At 37.2% G+C, this 24,644-nt stretch overlaps 1 protein-coding gene across 16 annotated transcripts in view; it reads left to right on the top strand.

Annotated features, from left to right (window-relative positions):
• PAM (peptidylglycine alpha-amidating monooxygenase) overlaps window positions 1–24,644 on the top strand; it is a 174,924-nt gene that overhangs the window by 19,513 nt on the left and 130,767 nt on the right. For all 16 annotated transcript variants that reach the window (XM_033179011.1, XM_033179016.1, XM_033179014.1 and 13 more), the window contains exon 3: window positions 21,404–21,461. In XM_033179011.1, the coding sequence (XP_033034902.1) occupies window positions 21,404–21,461 (58 nt within the window). The remainder of the gene's footprint in view (window positions 1–21,403; window positions 21,462–24,644) is intronic.

Raw genomic sequence — 24,644 nt, 5'->3', positions numbered from 1 at the left:
TACATTATCTGTTAAGTCCATTTGCTGTAGGATATAGTTTAAGCTCATTGTTTCTTTGTTGACTTTCTGTCTTGATGACCTGTCTAGTGCTGTCAGTGGAGTATTGAAATCCCCAACTATTATTGGGGATTTGCTGTCTATGTCATTTCTTAGATCTAGTAGTAATTGTTTTATAAACTTGGGAGCTCCAGTGTTAGGTGCTTGTATATCTAGTATTATGATATTTTCCTGTTAGACTAGTCCTTTTATCGTTTTATAATATCCCTCTTTGTCTTTTTTATCTGCTATTGCTTTAAAGTTTGTTTTGTCTGATATAAGAATATATATTAGTTCTGCTCGTTTTTGGTGTCCATTTGGTTTTTGGTATGGATTATCTTTTTCCACCCCTTTACCTTAGGTTATGTGAGTCCTTATGTGTCAGGTCACTTGGTTGGTGAGTTGTATCCATTCCGCCATTCTGTATCTTTTAAGTGGAGCATTTAGGCTATTCACATTCAATGTCAGTATTGAGATATGACGTGCTATTCTATTCATCATGCTGTTTGTTGCCTGAATATCCTGTTTTTGTTTTTCTTCATTGTGTTATTGTTTTAAAGGTCTTGTGAGATTTATGCTTTAAGGAGATTCTATTTTCACGTATTTTGAGGATTTGTTCCAAGATTTACAACCCTTCTTAGCAATTCTTGCAGTGCTAACTTGGTAGTGGCAAATTCTCTCAGCATTTATTTGTCTGAAAAAGACTATCTTTCCTTCATTTGTGAAGCCTAGTTTCTATGGATATAACATTTTTGGCTCAAAATTGTTTTGTTTAAGGCGGCTAAAGATAGAGCCCCAATCCCTTCTACTTTGTAGGGTTTCTGCTGAGAAGTACACTGTTAATCTGATAGGTTTTCCTTTATAGGTTACCTGATGCTTTTGCCTCACAGCTCTTAAGATTCTTTCCTTCATCTTAACTTTAGATAACCTGATGACTATGTGCCTAGGTGATGATTTTTTTGCACTGAATTTTCCAGGTGTTCTTTGAGCTTCTTGCGTTTGGATGTCTAGATCTCTAGCAAGGCTGGGGAAGTTTTCCTCGATTATTCCTTAAATAAGTTTTTCAAACTTTTAGGTTTCTCTTCTTCCTCAGGAGCACCAATTATTCTTAGGTTTTGTCATTTAACATAATTCTTGGAGGCTTCATTCATTTTTAAAAATTCCTTTTTCTTTGTCTTTGTCAGGCTGGGTTAATTTGAAAACTTTGTCTTTACGTTTTGAAGTTCTTTCTGTTATTTGTTCGATTCTGTTGCTAAGACTTTCCAGTGCATTTTATGTTTTTCTGTGTCCTTGATTTCCAGAAGCTGTGATTTTTAAAAAATTTGTTAGCTCTAAGGATAAATTGAGATTTTTCCATTCATATCCCATATCATTTTTTAAGTTGGAATTTACCTTTCTCTGGTGCCTCTTTGATTGGCTTCATAAACGACCTGAACTCTTTTTCTGGCAATTTCAGAGATTCAGAGTCTTGGTTTGAATCCATTGCTGGTGAGCTAGTGTGATCTTTCGGGGTTGTTAAATAAACCAGTTTTGTCATATTACCAGAATAGTTTTTCTGGTTCTTTCTCATTTGGGTGGACTATGTTGAGGGAAGATCTGGGGCTCAGGGCTGCTATTCAGATTCTTTTGTCCCATGGAGGTGCTCCCTTGATGTGGTGCTCCCTCCTTTCCCCTAGGGATAGGGCTCCTGCAAGCCAAACTGTAGTGATTGTCATTTCTCTTCTGGATTTAGTTACCCAGCAGAGCTACCCGGCTCTAGGCTGGTATCAGCAAGTGTCTGCAAAGAGTCTTGTGGTATGATCCATCTTCAGGCCTCTTAGCCCCGGATATCAGCACCTGTTCCAAGGGAAGTAGCAGGGGAGTGAAGTAGACTCTGTGAGGGTCCTTGGTTGTATTTTTGTTAAGTGCACTGGTTTTGTGTTGGTTGGGCTCCAACCAGGACGTGGCACTTTCAAGAACGTATCATTTGGGGTACTGTAGGGAAGATACAAATTTGCCCAAGGGTCAGGCGGTGGGCAGGGCCATAGAGTTCCCAGTAGATTATGTCATTTGTCTTCCCCTGTCAGGGCAGGTAGAGACCATCATGTGGGGGCATTGTTAGGCCTGTCAGAGCTCAGATTCTTCTTGGGCAGGCTTGCTGTGGCTGCCGTTGGGGATGGGAGTGTGGTTCCTAGGCCAATGGAGTTATGTTCCCAGGGGGATTATGGCTGCCTATGCTGCATCACACAAGTCACCAGGAAAGTAGGGCAAAGCTGGCAGTCACAGGCCTTGCCTAGATCCCACGCAGCCTGCAGCCTGAAAGGCTGATCTCACTCCCACCACCCCTGCCCCCCAACAGCACAGAGTTTATTTCCAGGCAGCTGGTGAGTTGGACTGAGAACTTGCCCCAGGCTACAAGCCTCCCAACTGAGAAAGCAAGCCAACTCACAGTGCTTAGGCTGTCCCAGGGAGGCTGCAGGGGCAATCCACTTCCTTCAAAGAGTCTGTGGGTTCTCTTGGTCTTTCTGGTATGTTCCTGGTAGTTCTTGGAACAGAAGTTCATAGTGTGCGTGTCTGCATGCTGCTCTGTCTGTCCAAGTGGGAGCTGCAAGTTAATCTTGCCTCCTATCTGCCATTTTCCTCTTTTCTATAAGTGTGATCCTATATTAATAAAAATAAATAATAACAAAGATCCCTATATATGTGTCTGTTTGGTTATATATTTTTAAACTAGCATGGAGGAAGTTGTAAAGAGTCACATCAGCGTGTAAACACCGGTTCCCTTGGAGAGGTAGCAATGGAGGAGGCTAACAGAAAATTTGGGGAATATGTATCTAAGTTATTTTATCATTGAAAAGATCATTTATTATTTTATAATTGTTAAAAATTAATAAAGAAATAGGCCAGTCGTGGTGGCTCATGCCTGTAATCCCAGCACATTGGGAGGCCGAGGCGGGTGGATCATGAGGTCAGGAGTTCAAGATCAGCCTGGCCAAGATGGTGAAACCTCGTCTCTACTAACAATATTAAAAAATTAGCCGGGCGTGGTGACACGTGCCTGTAATCCCAGCTACTCCGGAGGCTGAGGCCGAGAATTGCTTAAACCTGGAGGGGTGGAGGTTGCAGTGAGCCGAGATCGCGCCACTGCACTCCAGCCTGGGCGACAGAGTGAGACTCCATCTCAAAAAAAAAGAAAAGAAATAAACAATATTACCAACAAAAAGGATACAGATAGATAGCACGTGTTTTGATGTAAGTCCCTACTTTTAGAAATCTCTAGAGGGGTTTTCCAAACACAGCCTCTAACTGATAAATGTTTAATTCCTATTCCCTTGCTTTGCAACGGTGCTATTAAAAGAGCCTGATTAATTAAAGAATTTAAGAAATTTGGTACACGTTTGGAAACAAATAGATCCAGATTTGTAGAAGGTCATTCTTCTATTATAGTCAGTCTAAAGATATTTGTGGAAGGCAACCATGCATATCTTTTCCATATTAGCAAGAAAAGTGATTCTCTTTGCACTTATTAGCCACCAGAAAAATTCTCTTTCTTTCACTTATTTTCAGATTTATGTAGTCTGAATTAATATTTCAATAACCCTCTTCAAGAAAAGCATTTGGAACTATTCCACATGAATGTTGCATTCTTTAAGCAAAAGTGCAGAACATACTTTTTCAAGGCACAGATTGCTTTTCATAATGTCTTCTCCTTAATCATGTATAAAGGGACAAATCTGATGTACATATTAGAGAAATGGCTCTGTCTTAGCAGGCAAAAGTCACCTCATTCAACAAAGCTCACAGCAGTTTTAAAGAGGAGGGTATATAAAAATAGCAAGTACATTTCTTTGTACAATGTGTCATACTCCCACCCTCAGCTAATCCAGTATTAAATGAAAACATTTGCCATGGCAACATCGATTTACAAAGGGCAAATGATGTTTCTGAGAGATTGGAGTATTTCCTTTTATAGATTTCAGAAGCACACACAGTTAACACTTTAGCAACCTTGTTTAATACCTAGATAGATAGATAGATAGATAGATAACTGAAAAAGCTTTACCTGATTATTTTTAAGTATTGTAATTTGGAGATAAAATCCAAAACAAAACAACAAACTCCTAACAAAAACTGACATCAAAATAGATTCAAGCAGAAAAAAAATATCACTAGAACATTTTAGCCTTCATTTTTTATGGGAATAACAATTATTTCATGTGGTAAACTGTGCTAAATTAAATCTCTGAATGATCATTTTGCCATGAAAATGAAAATTCTGTTTAGCTTACTATTTCTATGGTTGATGTTATCAGTTATAATATTTAGCCTCCTCATTTTGGACATGTTTAAAATATTTTATCTTTATGTATTTTTCGTAAATACTAAGGCAGTATTCACAGATTATAGTTGTGGTTTCATCTGTTTGACTCAGACTATGAAGGCAGACACAGTAGATGTAAGCAATAAGATAGATTGGTAGCCTGAGTAAATGCAAGTATTGAAGAGGTGACCCTAGTGGAGTCAGACAAGTTTAGAAGTTAACAAATAGTCTCTATATTGTTTCTCTGCTTGTCATAACCACTCCATAATACAAAATGGAGAAAGTTATGCTCAGGGGTGAGAAAATTAAGTTCCTGCCCTAAATAGTTTATAGTCAAGAGTAAAAAAAATTGTTCTACTCAATGTGAATTCTTTGACTCTGCCAGAGGTGAATACTGTTGTATCTTCTTTTTTTTTTTTTTTTGAGACGGAGTCTGGCTCTGTGGCCCAGGCTGGAGTGCAGTGGCCGGATCTCAGCTCACTGCAAGCTCCGCCTCCTGGGTTCATGCCATTCTCCTGCCTCAGCCTCCCAAGTAGCTGGGACTACAGGCACCCGCCACCTCGCCCGGCTAGTTTTTTTTTGTATTTTTTAGTAGAGACGGGGTTTCACCGTGTTAGCCCAGATGGTCTCGATCTCCTGACCTCGTGATCCACCCGTCTCGGCCTCCCAAAGTGCTGGGATCACAGGCTTGAGCCACCGCACCCATCTTCTATCTGTCCTTTGTTTAATCAGCACAGTAAGCTGGGGTCTAGAAGCTCATGGCTTCTGAGTGTAAGGGAACTTCTAGTCCTTCAGTCAATTATGGCAGGAGTCAGTTGAAATGAATAAGGTGTTTCATACAGTTACCACCCACAGCACTCACCAGTGAAGCAAACAAAAGCCAAATCTAGCACTGTTTTAATGTTTTCAGGTCTACTGTTGTTTGAAGACTGCAAGTTCTTTGGAAGACCTTGTATCGTTTATTTTCTCACTTGCCCCTTTCTTGAACATGCACTCCCCACGATTCAAAAATATCAACTGTCAAGAAGTTTACAAATGTATAAATCTGAGATAGTTGCCTTCCATTTGCAAAATAAGTCCTCCAGAAGATATTTATCATGAATTAAGAATTTATAGAGAATAGAGATTTAGCCAACCTGTGATTTGCTGTCCTGTTTATGTTTATTATGAAGGAGAACATTAAGAATTATCTTATCTCTTCATTGTGGAAGTCAGTTCCAGAAATTATTGAGAATGAGCTTTTTCCGCAAGATAAGTTCAAACCTTCTAGCAAATCCCAAAGATATTATAATGTACATATGAGTATTAATAGAGTTAATTCAGGCATATATAATATTTTATAGTAATTTTGCAGAGTATTGAAATGTTAACAAGACTGAAATGATTTTCCACCCCTTCTTTTTTTAAATATCATTCTGCCAGACCATTTTTCTTCTTAGGCTTTTATGTTGCCGTTGTTCTTGACATTCCTTTTTCAGTATTTAAATATCAGTCACTATAATGTTACAGAATATGTATTCTTTCTCTGTGAACCTACCTGACTATCTCACACTGATCTGATCTGAGCACCCTAAGTTGTATCACTCTTATAGAACCATTCATTATATTGTCACTAATTATAATGATTAGTTTTTATGTTCTAAACATCTCGCACTAAAAGGTCTCTGAAACCAATGACTGTATCTTACTCATCTTTGTGCATATTTTTGGTCAGTGTATACGCAAACTTAGCCAACATCACAGTCTGTATTTACAAGAAGCCAGCTTCTGTCTATCCTGTGGGAAAGATATTGTTTTCATAGTATTCTGTATTATGCCTTGCACGTAGAAGGTACTCAGTGAGTATCTGTTAGTTAACCAATCTCCCTTGAATCTACACCTAGTTGTTTCTTCTGTTCTTCAGTACAGGTAGGAAAGTAAGTTGGATGATGACCCATGTGGTATCATAAAGATTGTCTATCTACTTAGTGCTATATTCCCAGTGCCTTGCAGAGTGTCTGGTACTTAGTAGACATAAACAAATATTTGTTAGGGATTGATATTTAATGGTTATTGCTATGGCTTGGATATGGTTTGTCCCCACCAGAACTCATGTTAAAAGTTGATTCCCAATGTGGCACTGTCGGGAGATGGGGTCTAGTTGGAGATGTTTGGGCCACGGAGGCAGATCTCTTATGAATAGATTAATGCCCTCACATGAGAGTGAGTGAGAATGGATTAGTTTTCAGGAGAATAGTTTGTTAAAAAATTGTGCCTCCCTTCGTTTCTCTCTCTTACCTCCTCTCTTACCATGTGATTTTGCTCAAGCTTTTTCTCCATTCTGCTTTTATTCATGAGTTAAAGCAGCCTAAGGCCCTTACCAGATGCAGCTACCCAATCTTGATCTTTCCAGCCACCAGAATCATGAGCCAACCTCTTTTCTTTGTAAACTACTCAGCCTCAGGTATTCTGTTATAGCAACACAAAATGGATGAAGACAGTTGTGTTCTTCAGTCAAAGCACAGAGCACATTAGCAAGTAAAGCTTGTTTAGGCAGTTAGACTTCAAAGAAATTTATAGTGCAGTAAATATTTCATCTTCTTGGTTAACATGGTTGGAACTACATTTGACTATTTACCTCTTTAATGTTCTGAATTCTAGGTGTCTACAATTACTTTAATTTTTTCTCTCAAAATGTCTTTCAAATTTTTCCTTTTTCCTCTCTGTTCCAGCTGCACTGGTTTCTTTGACTTCCTTGTACTTACTACATTTCCTCTCAAGTCTGTGCCCATGTTGTTTTCTTGCTAAGTTTACTCTTCCCTCGCCGTTTAACCTGGTAAATACCTTCCCCTCTTTCAGATCTCAGCCTGGGCATCACTTTCTCAAAGAAGCTTTTCCTGACCACCTCCCATTCCCCCTATTCCTCCTGTTCCCCCATCCTCCACCTTTTAGAGTGCTATGGTAGCTCTCCAACACCCCATGCCTCTTTTTCAGCGTAACCTTTACAAATGCAGTTTCATATTTGTTAACATCATTATTCAATTCATGCCTCTATTTCTTCACCAGACTGCAGACTATGGAGGACAGGAAGCACAGCAGGTTTTGCTCATCATTGTATCTCATCGGTCTATTCCAGTGTGTGGCAGTAGCCAACTCAATATGTATTTGAGTGATAAACAGACATACGGGACATATGGGTGGATGAATGGACGAATTTCTGCTGCTACTCTCCAATTATAGACAATCCAGATAGCAACACTTCCTGGTCTGTTCCAGCTCCATTGCTTCCCCCTGCCCATTGTATCCTCCTTGACCATTCTCAGTTCCATCAGTGTGTCTTCTAAAGGACTGCACCTATAATTCCATGCCCCATACCCCACTCATTCAGCATGACCAACATCACATTTAAAAAGATCTAAATTCTAATTTAAATCAAATTAATATTCTCTAAATTAGACAAAATTCTCAGATCAAATCTCAATTCTCCTTATCTCCCAAGGCCTTTTATTATCTGGTTTTATTCAGTCTATTCAATTTCCTTTATCAGAACTCCCTAAAATGTCACCTTTGTACCTAATAGTCCAGTTACCAGACTGTCCCTGCTTCTACCACACTTACTCCCATCTCAGGGTTTGGTTCAGGCTGTATTTTCAGGTCCCCCAGGTGTCTTCCTCTTAACTTTGTTTATCTAAATTCCTCCCTTCCTGTGTTAAAACTTAATGTCTCTTTTCTGAGCCTCTCTAATGCTGAGAGAAGTCTTGGTTACCTCCTTTTGTTTCATTTTTTTTTTCTTTAAAATAATGCTTTTATTTAAAATACCTTTTTTACAAATATTAACACTTTATTGAATATGCTAAAATCACACGAACACTTGGCACCATTTGAAATGTAATCCTATCTATGGAATAGAATGCAAACATTAAATGTAAAGGGGAGACAGATTGAGGACTTTAGGAACATGTTTTAAAATAAAAGTTGTTAATAAATTTCAGTACTCCTTTTGTTTTTGAGGTTTCCACTTTATAATTTTTAAAATACTAGAACTGCCAAAGAGAAGTATAAAAACAAGGATGTATTTTATGTGCTGGATATTCGCCACTGGCCTCTCCAGATGCCCTTCCCACCCTTCTTCAGCCTGCTCCACGCTCCAGGAGGCTGACCTTTATGGACTATATTAATGGGCTCCCTTGCTCTCTGGCTTTCAGTGGCTTGAGTCTGTGGGAGGAACTGGCAGAAGACTGGGCAGCAAGAGGAGAAGGAGGTCAGGGTATTTATTTCCTTGGTTCCTTTTCTGCTGGGCAGCAGTTTGGCAGTAACTGGGTTTCTCTAATGATACCATAGCTCCTATCATCTCTCATGGTTATAAGAGTTTCTAGTTTTGGTAACTCTTCCTCTTCTTGGCTCTTAGGTTTTTGGGTGGTAACAGTTTGCTGCTTTATAAATCCCTGGGGTGTTTTAACATTCCTGCATGCCTCCCTTAACCTAGCCATATTTGTCCTTGGTTCCTTGGTTAACATTCTTCTGAACTGCCCCCTTTATTTGTGTCTTCTCTTTTCTTAATGGAACATTGACTGATATCATTTAAGTATTAACTATAGCAAATTAATGCTTTCATTATAGAAGTGATGCAGTGTGATACACAGTCCCATTCACAAGATAATTACAAGATTTGCAAAATATATTAATTCTTTATGCTTTACAAGTGGTGAGGTCTGAACACAAGTGGGAAGTTATGGAATGAATATCATCTTTTTTCATTCCTATCTTGTGCCTCTGACTCTGCATGATCTTGTTAGGGGAAAAGGTCTGGCTAGGTGGCCCTCCTCCTTGGCCCCGTTATTGGGCCCGTCTAGGACCAAGCCAGCACTCTGGTCTCCCCCTTCTCAGAATTCCTACTAGTTTTTTAGTCCTTACAACAAGGCTTAACACTTTACCATTTCCTAATGGCAGACTTTGTCACATCCATTAGATTCTAAAGTTTCTGAGAGAAAAGAGTATTTTTTTTCTATTATTATACTTTAAGTTCTAGGGTACATGTGCATAACGTGCAGGTTTGTTACATATGTATACTTGTGCCATGTTGGTGTGCTGCACCTATCAACTCGTCAGCAGAGAAAAAGAGTATTTTTATGTCTATGTGTATGCCCCCGGAACAATACATACATAACATAAAAAGATCTTAGAGACCCTTTTCTCTCCTTTTCCTTGTGATGTATTTGTGAAGAAATCGTATTTGTTCTATAGAGTATCATACATTTTAGGTTTTGCTGATTGCATCACTAGAGTATCATTTAACATGTTCCTGTGTTCTTTTTTCTTTTTTGTACTGGTGCATCTAGAGGCTAGATCAGATTTAGATTAGAGTTTGGTGCAAGAATATTTCATAGATGGTGGTATGTATTACCAGCAGAAGGTAATCTGATTGTCTCTCTTCTTGTAATGTTAATACTACCCATTAATGAGGAAATGTAAGGTTGATAATCCATTATAAAGTCTTGTCAGCTCTTTATCTATTGCTTTTAGTTGGCATGAATGATCATCATTGCCTTGGTTAAATAGAAGTATTAGAAGTTGCATATGATAAGTGTTCTAATTCTTTCATTCCTTCTGAATTGGTCAGTGGAAATACATCTACACAAGGAAACTTTCCCTCATAAGCTATTATTTGATCACCTTTAAATACACTTTATATTGCTCACATCATTTTTGTTCTTTAATTGCTAGATATAAAACTTTTCTTATAACACCTACTAACTGTCATTGGACTATAGAAACTTAATTATATATTGATGATAATTTAGAATTGTTTAATTTAATTTACTGATCATGATGTGTGGATTTGTGCATGTGTATGTGTAAGCCTGAGAAAACATAAGAAAATAAAGCTGATTTTAAAGCATTGTAATTTTGTTGTTGAATATTAGGAATTTTCCGAGGAAGTTTAGGGAAGAATACAATGTACTAAAATGTATGTTTCTAACGTAAAATTAACTATGACAAGTAAAAACATATCTGGAAAATGGGCATTTGCAATTTCTACAGCTATTTGGTTCATATACTAATAACGCCATTAACTGTCTGACAAGTATCCACTTGGAGTTTAGAAGACAACCTTTGTAGAGTCCTTCCTTTTCTTGAATTATTAATATTATCTTTGAATGGACATTGTAAAATTACAGTGGGATAAATTTAGTTTGATAGACTTAAAAAGTATAAATAAAATGCTGAAAGGAAAAAATGACTCAGTGCTCTAAAGCTATTTTTGTAGGATCAAGTCCTTTATAAAATGTTTTTGTTCATGAAACATAACAAAATTCAACAAACTCATTCAACTAACATTCACTGCATACCCAGTTCCTATGTCAGGTAGTCTTTGGGAATACAAGCAAGAATAAATCAAGGCTTCACCCCTTAAAACACAATACAATAGCACGACTAGCAAAAAAGGAGCTTTGTTGTAATTGCCTAATACTGAAATAGAAATGTTTATAACATAAAAAGGAAAATCCAAGAGCAGGCCAAAGAATGTTTTTATATTTGATTTTATAGTTCCTCTTAAAAGTTCAAGGCTAAGGATGCAAATCTGTTGAATGTTTCTTTTATGAGTTAGAAGTTTAAGGGAAATGAATAGGTCACAGAATCACTGTGAGGGAGGTAGGGAGAAGCAGAATAACTTTGCCTTTGGCCATTATGGTTAAATATATGACTCCATCACTAAACATAAGTACCCCATGTCTGTTTCACCTCTCCTTTGAAAGGAAAAAAGTATAATTTTTCAGAAGGCACAATTTCTTCTTGTTAACTTAGAATTAAATTGGCTTTCCATCTCTTATTTCCATCAACATTATCAGACTTGCTAAACTGGGAATTGGCATTTTATCATTCTGTCTTCTTATATCTTAGTAACTAGTTACGAGACTCATTGGAACCTGCCTAGATGAGTATATTTAATTAATGGTAGACGAAAAGATAAGGATTTCAAAAATTCTGAAGAGGTCAATGTTTTGTTTTTTCTAAGACCACCAGATCGGGCGCAAAGGAACCAGCGACTAGGCAAGGGTAGGAGCAAAACTGCAAGTTTATTTTGGTCACCTAGCTTCAGGGGAAGAAGGTGGGTAAGGAGAGGTCTGTTGGCCTCCGGCAAATGAGGCCCACAGAGTTCCCCGTGCTGCTCTCGGACGGAGTTCCGACAGTCCCGACCGCAGTGGGGAAGCTGGGAAGTCCGCGCGTGGCACTCGTCCTGAGCGGCTTTTCTGGGAGTGGGAGGGCGATAGGCGGGGCACGGGCGTGTCCGGGGGCGTTCCGCAGGTGTGACCAGGTAAATCTTGGTCTCTTCAGATTGACGTCACCTGGCGCATGCCCAGTTGGCCTGCACCTTCCCCGGCGTCGGCTGCATTTTCGCGCGCGCGGGAAAAGTTGGGGGGATGAAGAACCCGGAAGTGCGCCATCTTGCCTCCGTTCGTCCAAACAGTCAATACATTGAAATGGGCCTGGTTACCTGAAAATTATCTACTGATGAATAAACTTAGAATGCTATTAGGACCTATTGTTTGCCTATTTTGCAGACTTCTCCTGTTCTTTCTTACCTAAGAGAAATCCCCTTTTGTCCTATTACTGGCCTTCCCTTTCCTGATTAGACTAAGTCAATTCTGGTCATTCCTTTTCTCTTGCTAATGATTGCTTTAGAGTTGGGCATGTGGTATAATTCTGGCCATTTAGATGTGAGGTGAAGTCTTTTGGAGCTGAAGTGCTTCTGGGAAAGTGTCATTCTTGAAAAGGACCTTAAGGAAGAGACTTTCCCGCCCCTAGCCTTTGGAAATTGCATTGGGCATTGTGACAATGTCATAGTCAAGCTACTGCAACTATCTTGTGATCAGGAAGGCAGGCAAATCCATGAAATAAAGGCAACATGCTGAATATGACAAAGCTGAAAGATGGAAAGAACCTGATTACTTGATGACGTTGTTTAGTTGCTGGATGAAATAATCATTTTTGCATTTGTTCTACTTCTGGACTTCTCATTATGTGAGAGACTACATCTCTATTGGTTTAAGTCATTTTGAATTGGTCTTCTGCAGTTTGCAGCCAAATGCATTCTTAGTGATGATAAATATTTTCTTAGACCTCTTACGTGTGACTGAGATATCATGTATTTAATTTAGTGTGATCTTTGTAATATGTCCTGATGACTGTATGCACGATCATTCCAAAAAAGAAAAGAGCTATTTCTGATAAACACTTTCATAGCCCCAAGAGTGCATTGCCCTTTTGCTTTTCTATTGTACCAATTTTAAGTGTCACCAGCAGTGAAATAAGCATCTTTCAAGTTGAAAATTCTGCTAATAGTTGCCATGAGTACATACATTTATTTGAGCTTTACAAGTTTATTTGCATATTTTACATCCTGTCTTCAACAGGAACCCTTTCAGGCAATGTTACACTGTGCTGATACCAGTCATCAATGCGTAACAAATAGTAAAAGTGCAAATAATACATGAATAAATTAATTTTCAAATTGTCCTTTGCTTATATATGTAGCAGAGTCTCACAGTTTATAGACTATTCTTCAAGTAGGAAAAATAAATAAATATTTTACTTTAAAAAATTGATCTAATTTAGCTTATTACACCCGTGACCTCTGGGTATCAAGGGAAGAAAACCTTCAAAGTATCAGTTAAAGGTATCTCACTTTCTTCTGGTTCAAGACAGTCATCTCAACTTTTTAGTAAGCTATACCTCCTCTTCCCTGTTTCATTTGTCAGTGCAGTATTTGGTGGTCTTACATGAATGGCCTTGAGCAGTGGAAGACGTCTTAAATGAATGGGATTCGTTGCCTCTGTTTCCTTAATTGGTGTCAATTTCAATAACTATGGTTATGAAATTAACCTCCATTTGGCCAGAGGAATTTCTTTTACTTCTTCCTTTTATTTAGAAAGGTACTCCCCTATGTCATGCTTTCTTCCTTTCCCAGCTTAGCTTTAGCCCTGCCCACCTCCTTGGAGCCATAACAGAATGCTTGCTGGGGAACCAAATATGATTTATGTGGGAGAGGAATGTGAATACATTCAAAATACTAGTATTACAAATCTGTAAATCCTGAAAACCCAAAACCTTGCACAAAACTGTAACATTGATAAATATGCTGAAGTCTGTTGGGTTGTTACTAAAAGTCATCTACTTTAACATTGTAATTCTTATTTTTTTTCTTACTCTTTCATGTGAAAAGTATCCACTTTTGTAGTATATCACTTCACTAGTCCCCAGTGCATCATAAGAAGTTAAAATTACTGTGTGCCGAAAGGGTAAATTAGGTGTTCAGGTTCCTAGGTTTGTGTTGGTATTACTAGTCTATGGAACAGGAATGGTTTCCTGGGTTGGAAGTCAACAAGCAGCCACTGAAATTCTCTACTTGGTGGCGTATTCTCTTCTGGAGTCTATATAATACCAATATTGCTTTAAATAATTTTCCATACCTTATTTTATTTTGCATATTTGAGATTTTTAAATTAACCTATTGACTCATCCCTTTTTCTTTGGCTTTCTCAAGCTCTTCAGTTTTTTTTGCTGTTTTTATTGTTTGTTTTTCCCTTGATGGTTTGTCTTTCCTGTTTCTCAATCTGCCTTAGTCCCTGTGATCAACACCAAAGGAACTGGTGGGAACACTTTGTGGTGACTGCTATGTACCATTGCTGCAGGCATTTCTCGAATGGGGTCCGTGTAGATGACATCACTAGAGATCCTGGGGGTAAATACCATGGACAGCGAGTGTGGCTAGAGCTTTACATAGTCTTGGGAAGAGCTTGAACCACGAGAAGAGTACCCACAGGGTCTCAGTCCTTCTAGGGGGAGTCACAGAGAAAAACTGGGTTCTTTAAAATATTAATAAGTTAGGGATATTAGCACAAAGGTAGATGTCTAGATATTAATATTGTATTATAGACATGCCTATGAGAACACAGCTTACTTATGGATTTTGATTAGCCACATTGTCAACTACCCTCTCCTTAAAACATTCTCTTCCTTTGGCTTCCAAGGCATGTGGCTCCCCTGGTTTTTCTCTGAACTCCTTGGTCACTGTTACTTGGCCAGCCAGTTCACAGCTCTGTCATTTCTCTTTCCCTTTTTCTCTCTACTCTCACTAAGCAGCCTCCTCTACACACATTGCCCAATTACTATCCAATTTTTATGTTTCCTAAATTTATATCTTTAGGCCAAGCCTCGCCTCTGAACTCCAAATCTTGACCCAACTGCCCCTTTGACATTTACATGTGGATTTTTCAAAAGCTGCTCAAATCCAACATGTTCAGTGCCAAATACATTATCTTCTTCAAACCTGGTCATCTGTGTTTTATGTCTCAGTGAATGATACCACCAATACATTCAGTTATGCAAGCCAGACATCCAGGAGTTATTCTCAACACTGCCTCCTTACCTTCCTTTGAAATCTACTCCCCAGTCATATCTATTTTACCTTTAAAATGTCTCCAGAATCTGTCCTCTTTTCTCCTTCTCTACTGTCATCACCTAGTTTTAAGCTACTATTTTTCTGAATAACTACATGGCATCTTCACTAGCCTTATCTGGTTAATTTCCATGTCATTTTCCTTAAAAAATGAAAATGTCTGTGGCTTTCTGTGGCTGTCATGAAAAACGAAACAACCAAAATTCTTAAATGAACTATAGGCCCTGCATTGTGTGCCACATCTACATGCCTAGTCCAATTTAAAACACATTCCTCTGTCTGTGTGTACTGGCTTTTGTTTTTTCTGTCACACCAAGTTCTGTCCAACTACACGGCCTTTGAAAATACTATTTCTTATGCTGAAACATTGCCAACCCCGTTGACCTAAATTATTTCCTCTGAATTATTAGCTTTTGTAGCAACCTGTATTTCTTCTTTGTAGCACTTAAAACAGTAAAAAAATTAACATTTACGTGTGACTATTTCTTTGCTAAACTAGTAGACTGTAAGTTCTATGAGGGCAGAGACCATGTATACTTTTGCTCACAGTTTTCAAATGTAGTACAGTGTCTGGTTCCTGGGAATTGCTCATCACATATGTTTGCTAAGTGAATGAATGGATGGGTAGAAGAATGACTTTCTGTGCAGCCACTGAAAGAGATTTAAAGGTAGGCAAGTATTAATGAGATGACTATGGCAAGATATATTAGAATTAGAATAGGCCCGGGAGGGGGGGAAACATGGAAATTGAGAAGACCCCTTTGTTTTCTGATGGTTCATTATAAATTTCAAGAGAATAGAATGCAACTTTGGCAGTAAAATATTGGACAGACCCATTCAAGTCTAGAGCTTCTCTCCTATAAAGCTATATTGTCTCAGTATCAAATATAAGCCACTTAGCATAGAAATATGGTGTTTGGGGTAGTGATTGAGGAGCCTTTCCTGTTCTGAAGTGTCCACAAACAGATTTCGTACGTACAGTTAGTTTCTAATCATTTGTGTTCAAGGAGAGGAATATCATTGTGAATAAATGTTGGCACCAGGTTCAGAAGATTGACTGATTCCATGTTCAGGGGAACCTGATGAAAAGCAAGAATCACTAGCTTAAGGTTGGGAAAAGGTGAGTAGTGGAGATGGTCAGCAATCCCTGTTCAGAATAGCACAATTTCCTTTATGTATCTCCCCAGTCCCCATCACAGGGAAGCCAAGGAGGTTTCCACCACTATCGCCACCCTGTTGTATGATAGGCAGTTAATGATAGTAGATGATTAGTATGTTCCTTTTTGTTTACTTATAAGTGAAAGTATGTGAAAGCTCTAAGACAGCTGTTCCCTCACCAAAATATTTTTCCCTCATCGTTTGCTCATACAGATTTGTAATTCCCATAGAAGAGTGCTTGCCAAGAGAGTCACTTCCATTTGAACTACTTGGCGTTGAGAATCTTCTCATCATCAGCCACAGTGTGATTATAGTTTAAAAATGCAAGGGATTCTGGGATGAATCAACTGAAGGATAAAATTCATATGAAAAAGTGATGCTGTGTAAAACCCTAATTAGGCAGCATCTATAATATACAGCCTTTCTTAAACTGTGAGTTTATTGCCACCAAAAGAAGTAGATATGTGCACAATTCAGCAACCATTTATAGAGCTCCCAGTATGTGTCAGATATTATTCTAAATGCCTAAAATGCTAGACATACACTGTTACAAGATTACATTCTAGGCTGGGAAAAAAGTTGATAGGGGATGGAATTAGTATAGTGGTAAGGACAAAAGTGAAGCATTTAGGAGAATCATTTGGGAACATTTTAACATAAAATCTTCACTATGACTATTTCTTCCACAGCCTAAGAAATATAATAACATCTTTAAAAAATTAATGGTAAGAAAAAGACAACAGGGAAAGGAAAACAAGGATGGACTACATATAATAGTGATAGTTTAAGGAATTTTATGTTATTAAGTGTTTTATGTTATTAATTCTGGCTTCAGAGAGATGGATTATTTAAACTTGAGTTTTTTTGCTCCAGAAAATCTTTTATGCTTTGGTATGATTTTCCTTTGCTCTAGCTTCCTTTTATGCTAGGATGAGGTGGAGAGTACAAATACTGCTGAGTTAGTGTGAGCCTACTATGCATGCATTAAAAACACTTTGGGAGACAGCAATTTGATTCTGTTACATAGTTGGATCAATTAAAGTAAAACTTTGAAAAATAATTTTCCAATTGTTTTCTTTCTCTCATAATCGAAATCCTGGCCAAAGGGGCTTGATCACTTTCCATACATTTTCCTTGTTGGATGGGCAGAACTACCAACGGTCTTGAGATTTCCATTAGTTTTTCCCAAAACGCAAGTTATTCAAACCCTAAATGAGTAATATGTGGAAATGTAGGACTTTAGGGTTCCTTATCATTTTGTCTGGGTTGGATTTAAAATGTACACAATCAGGGGTTGGTATAGAGACTATTACCAACTTTCTGATCAGCTATTCTGAGGCACAAAGTCACAATTGCCACCACAAGATGGTTCCACTGGTTCTGGGTTTTGATTACTCCTATTGCATATATTTAAGGTGTACATCGTGCTGTTTTAATATTCGTATTCATAGTGAAATTATTACTATAGTTAAGCAAATTAATCTCTCCATCATCTTTCATAGTTATTTTTACTTTTATTGTTTGGTGTTTTGGTTATTAAATAAGTGATGACTTAGAAAAGTTACCAGAGACCATACTATACACAATATAATATTTCTATGACCTATGGCCTATTAACAGGGAACAACCAATTTACAAATAGCCACAGAAATAAGCAAAAGGGCCATAACCAGATGAAACTGCATCATGTTCTTATTTGTACACCTGTTTGTGTCATCACATTGAACAGTCTTTAAGAAAGGTACTCTGGGAGGATTCTGTACAATAAAAGGTTATTATCCAATCAAGATCAAATCACAGTATTCAACACTAGAATCTGAATGGTACCTTTGGTTTCCCCAAATAAAAATTACTGGTTTATGTGAACAATTTTCATATGTAATAATATACAGAGATTTTGTTTGACTCATAATAATTTAAATAAGCAGTTGATTTTATTAACTTCCTTTTCCGTAGAAACCACTACATCTCTGTCTTGCAAATGACTAAATCAAAATGAAGAATGCTATGAGAGAACTCTTGGTTAAAAATGGGTAGTAATAGGATATTATAGGAGTGTTATAGTAATAACGGCCTTTTTATTTCTAGCACACTATCTTATTTTGTTAGAAAAATGTGCTTTTCTTGGATAGTTCCCAGTAGCATCAGTAAAGAGGCATCAGCAATATCATATCCCTCTTGATTCAGATTCAGCTGATGTGCCAAAACAGATAGCACTGGGCACCGCAGCTATGTAGATTCATATTATTTCTCCCTTTTTGTATATCTGAGCCTTATGTTAGCAGTTTGAATCTGTAGTATTGTACAGATAGTCCCCTGGCACCAAGCTCAGATACAGTGTTCTTTCCACAGAGAGAAAAAGAGGATTCATGATGATGGTAAATGGAAAATTGTGAAGGGTTGTGCTGGTAGTTTGGGTTGAATTATAGAAGCATCTTTACTAGGACAGTGTGTTTGTAGGAAAAGACTATTATAATGGGCAATAAGGTGCTGTCTTTGTCTCTTCAGAATGTGTTTCAGAGAAACATTGATCTGAGTTATGTGTATATTTTCAAATAACTTTGCAGAAACAAAATAGTGACAAAATTAAATAGCTGTGGCTCTAATCTAGTTCATTGCAGTTTGACAACAAGCTTTTATGAAATGTTCTCAGGTGCTATTGAAAATTTAGGGTACTTGGACTAAAACTTCCTGCTAAATTTTATGTTACTTTGATTCCCTTATTTCTCCTATTAATCAAGTAAACAACTGAAATTGTGCCTAAGAACTGACAACATTTTTCTAGAGGGGTTTGAAAAATAACCTTTTAACAGCTATCTTTCCATAGTGGAAAGAGAAGTGCTTTAATAACCTGGGTACAAATTCCATTTCACCAATGTCTAGATTGCTTTTTAACTGTAAACAAATTACTTACCATCTTTAGCTTCATTTTTGCCATGTGTAAAATGGTGTCTGTAATACCTACCAAATAGTGTTATCATGGAAAATAACTATGATAGAAAATTCTAATTGTGTATGATACTTGTCTCCTGCAGAAGGTCTCCTTCCCCCCTCCCCTCCCCTCCGCTCCCCTCCCCTCCCCTCTTCTCCTCTCCTCTCCTCTCCTCTCCTCTCCTCTCCCCTCCCCTCCCCTCCCCTCCCCTCCCCTCCCTTTCCCCCACCTGTCTCTTTCTTCAACTGGCTTTAACAACTTAGGAAAGAAGTAGTCAAAATCTGAACGGATTCTCATTATTAGATAAGTTATAAGCCAAAAAAAGAAATTGCTAGATGAAAGACATTTTCAAATTATTCTCATTTTAAATTGGGTGGCTGATGGTAAAAAAATAATAATTATAGTATGGATCTGATGAATTATAAGTATAAATAACAGGTTCCTTTATTCTCTGTATTATATGTAACCATCATTATACTTAATTTTTTTAAATTGAGAACCAGCTTGCTGAATTTGATATATCTATGTATGCCTGTAACTTCTCTATTCCATAAACAATGAAATGACTTACAATAAAATCAAAGATAGAGTAAAATCAAAACCTGTTAGTCCAAATTAAAAATAAGTTCTGTTTCCTTTTCATTTCATCGTAACCTTTTGATCCTTTTTCATTGTAAGTATATGCTTAGGTGCTTTAAATTTACTTTTGTTTTTGTATTTGCTTTTAAGTCATTATTTGTCACATTGCTTGGAATGATCTTGAATATATTAGTATAATGCACAGAGTGCCTATGTTCAGATCCCAGCTCCTGCACTTGTTGGTGTCCAAGATAAATAAGCCAACATCACTTAAAGTGGTAAGAATAGATTTTATTCAGTAGTAACTATTGCAGTAGGGAAGTGGGTCCAGTGTGAAGTGAACCTAACTTTGCCAAAACAAAAGGGAGGAGACCTTTTAGAAGCTGGGGTGTGCTGAGGGAAAGGCACTGAAGGATGTGAAAGGGAGCTGGTCCATGTGGCTGGGCCATCTGGGTTTGTTATTTGGGAGAAGAAGCAAACTCATTATGTCTTTGTGACAGAAGGCAGTGGTGTCGATTAGAACAAGGTGCCTACTGGACTTGAGAGCTGTGCAGTTATCTCCCTGAATGTAAGAAGACATTTTTGGGTGGTAGAAGATTTACATCTCAAAGGAGCAGAGAAAGGATTTATAGTTGCAAGCTTTCTGAAGTAACTGCTCTAAGAGAGGGTTCAGAGGTTTATGCTTGTTACCAGGTTTTGGCTAGAACAAATAGTAAAATCTTCTGGAAGCATTGAACTTTCTTGGGTGGGCACCTTAAAGGGTAATGGGGTCACATGAGGGGTGCGGCTGTGAGCTGTTAGAAACTATGCTAATATGTTTCTTCACATCTCTTAATGTATGTGTGTGCGTGTGTGTATGTATTGCGAGGAGAGGGTAGACAAAATCAGCACATTTCCTTATTGGCAAAATAAAGTAGAATCTAAATTATAAAGACTTCTAAGAAATGAAACAATGCTGAAATGAGAAGAAAATGGCATATATGAAAGTAGTAACTAAGAATAAATCACATTTCAGTAATTTTTCAAGTTTTAAGATATTTGTTTGATGTGTACTTGAACCTCCTTGTTTTTTAACACAGAAGTAGAAACATAGGTACAAAATTCACAATTTTTGGTGCTAGTTATTAGGTTTAGAAACACCAAATGATTTCTATCCATGTTAGTGAAATCTGATTATTCCAGCTCTGTGCAGTAATAATCTAGGAAGCATGACTTATTAAATGAGTGCAACCTATATTTGTATTGGGCATATTATTAACCATAGCACACAGTTTATTGTGTATGGATTTCCATTAAGGAAGTGGAATACATTGAATCTCATTCTCCTTAAACTGTAATTTTTATCACTAAAAATTCTTGATATTAATATATTTGATAGTGAAAAACTGACCATTTAGATGAGACCAATAACTAGAAAAGAAACAATAGCTTGAGTTAATGTTGGTTTCTTCAATGTATTACATAAAATAAAATTAAAGTAAGGGAGAGCAACCAAAAATAATCAATTTTAAGATCAACTTATATTCATTGTAGTTCTCTAATATTTGAGGCATTATTGTAAAATGATTCAGGAAATTAAATATTTAATTTTGCAAATGGCAAAGATGGTCAAAACTAACTTCTACCATTTTAAAATCAAGTGCATTAAATTGTTCTACTCTTTTTATAAAAGCATCTAAAATTTTGCCTTTTAACTTAGACAGTATTAGAAATATCACTCATGATGATTGGTTTTATAAATAGAATCTAAAGTTGTTTAAGAAAGAGTCTTAGACAAACTTTTAGGGTATCTAAATTCTGGACTTAGCCCTTCCACTAACCTGCCACTCAGCCCTCAGCAGGAAACCTACCCTCACGGAGTACTTTTTACAGTCATAGAAGCCACGTTTTAATAGTTATTATTTCTTCCTTACTAGCAAGAGTTTAATTTGGATTTTTTTATCTTTTTTTTTAATAGTCTGATACATACTTCTGCATGTCAATGCGATTACCAGTGGATGAGGAAGCCTTCGTGAGTAAGTATTAATTGGATTGGGGGAGTAGCAGTTGAATGGAGGGCAGTGATTTGAAATCAGTGAAAGGTTCTCTTTGAGGGTTATGAGCATATTAATCTTTTACTGTCAGTTTCTAAAATGCATTTATCATGCCTAATGCAGAAGCAAACTAGAGAGAGCCACTGAGAGGAAAGATTACAAACTGTATCTGGAGAGATTCATGAGTAATAGTAGTTAAGGAGTTGCATGCAGATATCGATGGCCGCCAATACTGTGTGGTCCCATTTGTATAGTATTGGCTTTCTGTCTGTGGCGGGATGCTTAATTCCGCTCCACTCAACAGACAGCTTATTTACCTGCTGGTTCATGCTATAAATCGACTGCACTTAGAATCAACATTGGTGAATGTAAGATTTTACCTGTCAGACAGGTAGATGGATAGGAAGGGAAGGAAAGAAGGAGGGAGGGAAGAAGGGATGAGAAGGGAAAGGAGAGCCAGAAAAGAAAAGAAATGGAAGAAAGAACATTTATCTTGTTGTTTGTATCATAGAATAAGAGAACGCTTAAACGACAGATTCTTCCCCAACTGAACCTTTAAATCAGAGAGGAAAAGTGACAAAGCACCATCTGTTTCCATCTAGGTTGTTTCCATTTAAACATCCCTTATTGACAGACATTTAACTGTTTAGGGAAGGGCTGTGATTGGCAAATTATTCATGTATTTGGCTTTTCTCTGCTTCATTTTAAAACAATTGAGATGTTGATTTTGGAGAGAAAGTGATGGTAGTCGTACTTTGGTCCCTTGAGACTAATCTTCAAGTGGGCTGTCTGAAATGGCCACTATGTGAATTGTGAAATGTGTACAGTAGCCTTGGGGCAGTCTGAGGATGAATTTTTATGAGATGTTTCCCACAGGAATGGACATTATAGACCTGCAAAGCCAGAGCAATGTGCATTTTTTATTCACACACATTGGTGGCAATCACAACAGAAAATACAACCTTTAGTAACACTCTCAACAAAATTTGCTGCCTAGTTAATTCCTAAGAATGAAAGACCATACAAAGTTGAACATTGATGAGGTTGTTTTGTATAATATTTGGACACTACCAAGAACAAGTTAGGAAGCCAAGTGCTCCCATATCCTGAACTATCTTTAAAGACAAAAATAATTTAAGTTTCTAATTGTAGTGCTTTGAGTAACACTAAATGTTATTTAGGATGTAAATTCATAATTAAAATCCTAGCCATAAAGCTTTCCTTAATTTCATATTCACATACTTGGCGATCTAGGAGAAAATAATATTCACTCACAAAAGGAATTTTACATGAATTTTTCTTTCCTAATTTATATTTTCTTTGTCCAACCCTGAAGGGGTTGTTTTGAGTCCTGTTTTCACACCAGCTGTGAAGAGAAGACCACCCTACACCCCTGTGTAAATACAGTAGTCTTGTGTTACAGCAGTATTATACGTCTCACATTAATAGCTTTGTTTCTGGAGATTGGTGGTAGTATATGATTTTTGAACCGGTTACTGTAAGGACTATAAATATATATCCTCTCCTACTATAAATGTGTTATTGCTCTCCTACTATAAATGTGTTTACATTCACATAATTTAAAATGAAAAAATACAAGTGAGTATATTCAGTCAAGTAAAATATTCACAGGAAACACATAAAGGTCTATATTAGAACCAGAGTGCTAAATGTTTTCATACTTTCTTAGGCACTTTTCTTCTGAGATTAAACTATTCCAAGTTCTAAGGTCCTTAAAAGGTCTTCTAAGATTAATAACTCTTTTCAGTATTTCTTCCTTTCTTTATTACTTGGAGGATTGCATGAATACTGAAACTTTTTGTTCCCTATTCACAATGGGCTGTTTCATCTTCTGTGTGAGTCCTTTAATGAACTATGCCCAGGTGGTTTGTGGTTACTGTTGTTTACATAATTCAGCAACCACAGAAGTTTAAGTCTAGACAAATTAGAACTGGAAAATGGAAAACTAGGGACAATTAGCAAATAATCATTTATATAAAAGAGTAAGTAAAGGAAATTCTGCATGTATTATCTTATTAATTCTTAGGACAATCCTGTATAGATAGTCTCATTTCATAGCTTGAGAAACAGAGACAGAAACATCTCTATCTGTGATTTAATCAGGTGCTAAGATACTAGTTTGTATGGAATTCTCATTTATGTAATAAATGGCTAGACCATTACCATCATCACTACCTGCCGTTGTTTACTAAGGGCCTGCCAGACACTGAGATACTGAAAGCTAAACATATCTAAGCCAGTTTTCAGAAAAGGAAACAAAGTCAGAGAGGTTAAGGAATCTGCCCAAGCTTTTTACTAGCTATGTATTAACCTAGTCGTACTTCAGATTTGGGTATGGGGATAGTGATACAAAGGAAGAAATGGGCAAAGTTATCAATTGCATAGGTGGAGCTGGAATACAGCAAGAGCAGCACCGTTCTTCCTTCCTCACGTCAAATACAATTATTCTTTCATTCCTTTACCTTCACTCCCTACTGGATACACTCTGACCAATTTTGCCAAAGGAAAAGTAAACCTCAAACCATCTTACAAAACAAATAATAAGTACACATGAAGATTTAAAGATTTGTAGAAGGAAAGGGGCTTGGATATATAGTTATATGTTGGGAGAGTGACCATACATAGCTTTTCCAGACTCCCAGAGTGAAAGTTTTGCCTATAGGGTAACCTAGGCTTTTTGCATTCTAACGGATTCTGATGGCATCTGATGACTAACAGAAGCTATAGCCTTTTTGTGAATTGTCCCAAATTCCTGATCTCAGGATGCCTTATCCTGAGATTAGACATGGTTGCAAATGAAGAGCTGTAAAAACGCATAATACTTTGTTCGTTCTTTTCTGTTTTTAATTATTTTTTACTTCTCATAGTCATTCTGTTTGTTTCTTCTTTCCTTTAGACATTTTATGATTTTATACCTTCTGTTTTCATTATCTGTGCCTCTTTAAACTTTTGTATTCCAGCAGGATATGACACCGACTCAATAATTGCTTGCTGAATACATGAGTGAACACTAAAAAGGGATTTTGTTTGGCCATTTTCTGACTTAACATTTCAAATAGTAGATAATTTACCTTTTTACCTTGAATTATATTCTAATATAAGGAATTATTGTTTTGCTTGTGTTTATGAAAAGCAATTGTGCAT

The sequence above is a fragment of the Trachypithecus francoisi genome, unplaced genomic scaffold, assembly GCF_009764315.1.
Source record: "Trachypithecus francoisi isolate TF-2019V2 unplaced genomic scaffold, Tfra_2.0 Lachesis_group2, whole genome shotgun sequence".
Classification (NCBI taxonomy): Eukaryota; Metazoa; Chordata; class Mammalia; order Primates; family Cercopithecidae; genus Trachypithecus; species Trachypithecus francoisi.
The sequence above is the reverse complement of the archived record's forward strand: the minus strand, read 5'-3'. Positions and strand labels throughout refer to the sequence as shown.